Genomic DNA, 1,568 nt, shown 5'->3' on the forward strand with positions numbered 1-1,568 from the left:
TTCCTGTCTTTTAATCCTCTTTCTCCTGCTCTTCTGGCCTGCTTCTTTGGGCGTCCCTGAGTTTCCCCTCCTCACCTAATCCCTTAGTTTAGCGGGAGTTAAAGATCCGTCTCCTCCTGGTCCCTCGCACACCTGTTTGCCCCCTCCTTTTCGAGGCGCTGCAAACATTCCCTCAGGCGCGACAAACATTACAAGCCGCGTGCACCCACTTGCCCCACTACTTGGAGCTGCGGTAGGACCTCGCTCTTAGCAACTGTACCTTGTTGTTCTTAGGTTCCATCAAGTGAGTTCCAACTCATAGCAACCCTCTCTACCACAGATTGAAACATTGCCCAGTCCTGCGCCATCCTCACAATCATTGCCATGCTTGAGCCCATCGTCGCAGCCATGATGTCATTCCGTATTATGAGGGTCTTCCCATTTTTCACTGACCCTCTACTTTACTAAGCGTGGTGTCTTTCTCCGGGATTGATCCCTTCTGATAGCATGACTAAAGTATGAGAGACAAAGTCTGGCTATTTTTGCTTCTAAGTAAAATTCTGCTATACTTCCTCTAAAACAAATTTGTGCATTCTTCTAGCAGTCCATGGTACATTCATTATTCTTCACCAATATCACAATTCAAATAGATCAGTTCTTCTTCTGTGGTCTTCCTTATTCATCGTCCAACTCTCACATGCATATGAGGTTATTGCAAATACCATGGTATATGTTAAAATCAGACAAAATAGAGCAAATAGTAGTAAGGAAAAGTGAAGCCCTGATTACAACAGAGTAATAATTGGAAGACAGGCAAGCCAAGTGGTAGAAAGGAAAGTAACTTATAAGAGTGTCACCAATTGAAAATAAATAAATCATTGAAATAGGAGTAGAGCTAAGAGGTCTATTACCCAGGGAACATGATGTTGAAGTTGGTGTGTTGGTTCACGGTAGGCTTTGTAACAACTGCTGTGGAAAATGCTTGCAAGGCCAGACACTGGAATGCTTCCTGCAACTGAGGCAATGCTTTGTATATGGATAAAAAATTAAAACCTGAAAAGCAATGGGCAATTTAAGACATGATGTTGCTTAACAGGCTTTTTTGTGTTTACTCATTTGTATTATTAAATACAAATGAATCATAAACATTATCTTTCCCTTTGCCTGTGTTTTAGGTATTAAATAGTATTTCTAACCTTCTGTAAATGCTGTCACTTTGATGAATTTCTTTTGTTTCCATGTTTTGTATTTTAGCTATGAAGATGGCCAAGTGGGAGATGCAAATATTAACACACAAGAAGGAGGCATTCACAAAGAGATCCTTCGAGTAATTGGTAATCAAACTGCTACTGGTTAAAGGACCACCATTTAATTAACATGATTTGAAAGCTTCCTCGGGTTCAAAGCTGGATTTTGAACTGAAGAAGATGATAAAATAATTTATTGTTATAAGCAGAATTAACCCTTTGAATACTGATTTTTTTTCTTAGTATTTCTAAGTAACTCATTAAATACCTAAAATGGTATGAAATTTATCAGTTGTAGGGTTATGCAATCTAATAATAAAATTAAGACAGCACTTAAACTGA

At 39.0% G+C, this 1,568-nt stretch overlaps 1 protein-coding gene across 1 annotated transcript in view; it reads left to right on the forward strand.

Moving 5' to 3' along the window:
- The window catches only part of PARP8 (poly(ADP-ribose) polymerase family member 8), a 322,141-nt gene extending 320,805 nt beyond the window's left edge, over positions 1 to 1,336 (forward strand). The window contains 1 exon segment of the mRNA XM_007950553.2: positions 1,234 to 1,336. Coding sequence (XP_007948744.2) covers positions 1,234 to 1,336 — 103 coding nt within the window.
- Positions 1,337 to 1,568: the final 232 nt, after the last annotated feature.

The sequence above is a fragment of the Orycteropus afer genome, unplaced genomic scaffold, assembly GCF_000298275.1.
Source record: "Orycteropus afer afer isolate SDZICR_OR568_19922 unplaced genomic scaffold, OryAfe1.0 scaffold00277, whole genome shotgun sequence".
Taxonomy (NCBI): domain Eukaryota; kingdom Metazoa; phylum Chordata; class Mammalia; order Tubulidentata; family Orycteropodidae; genus Orycteropus; species Orycteropus afer.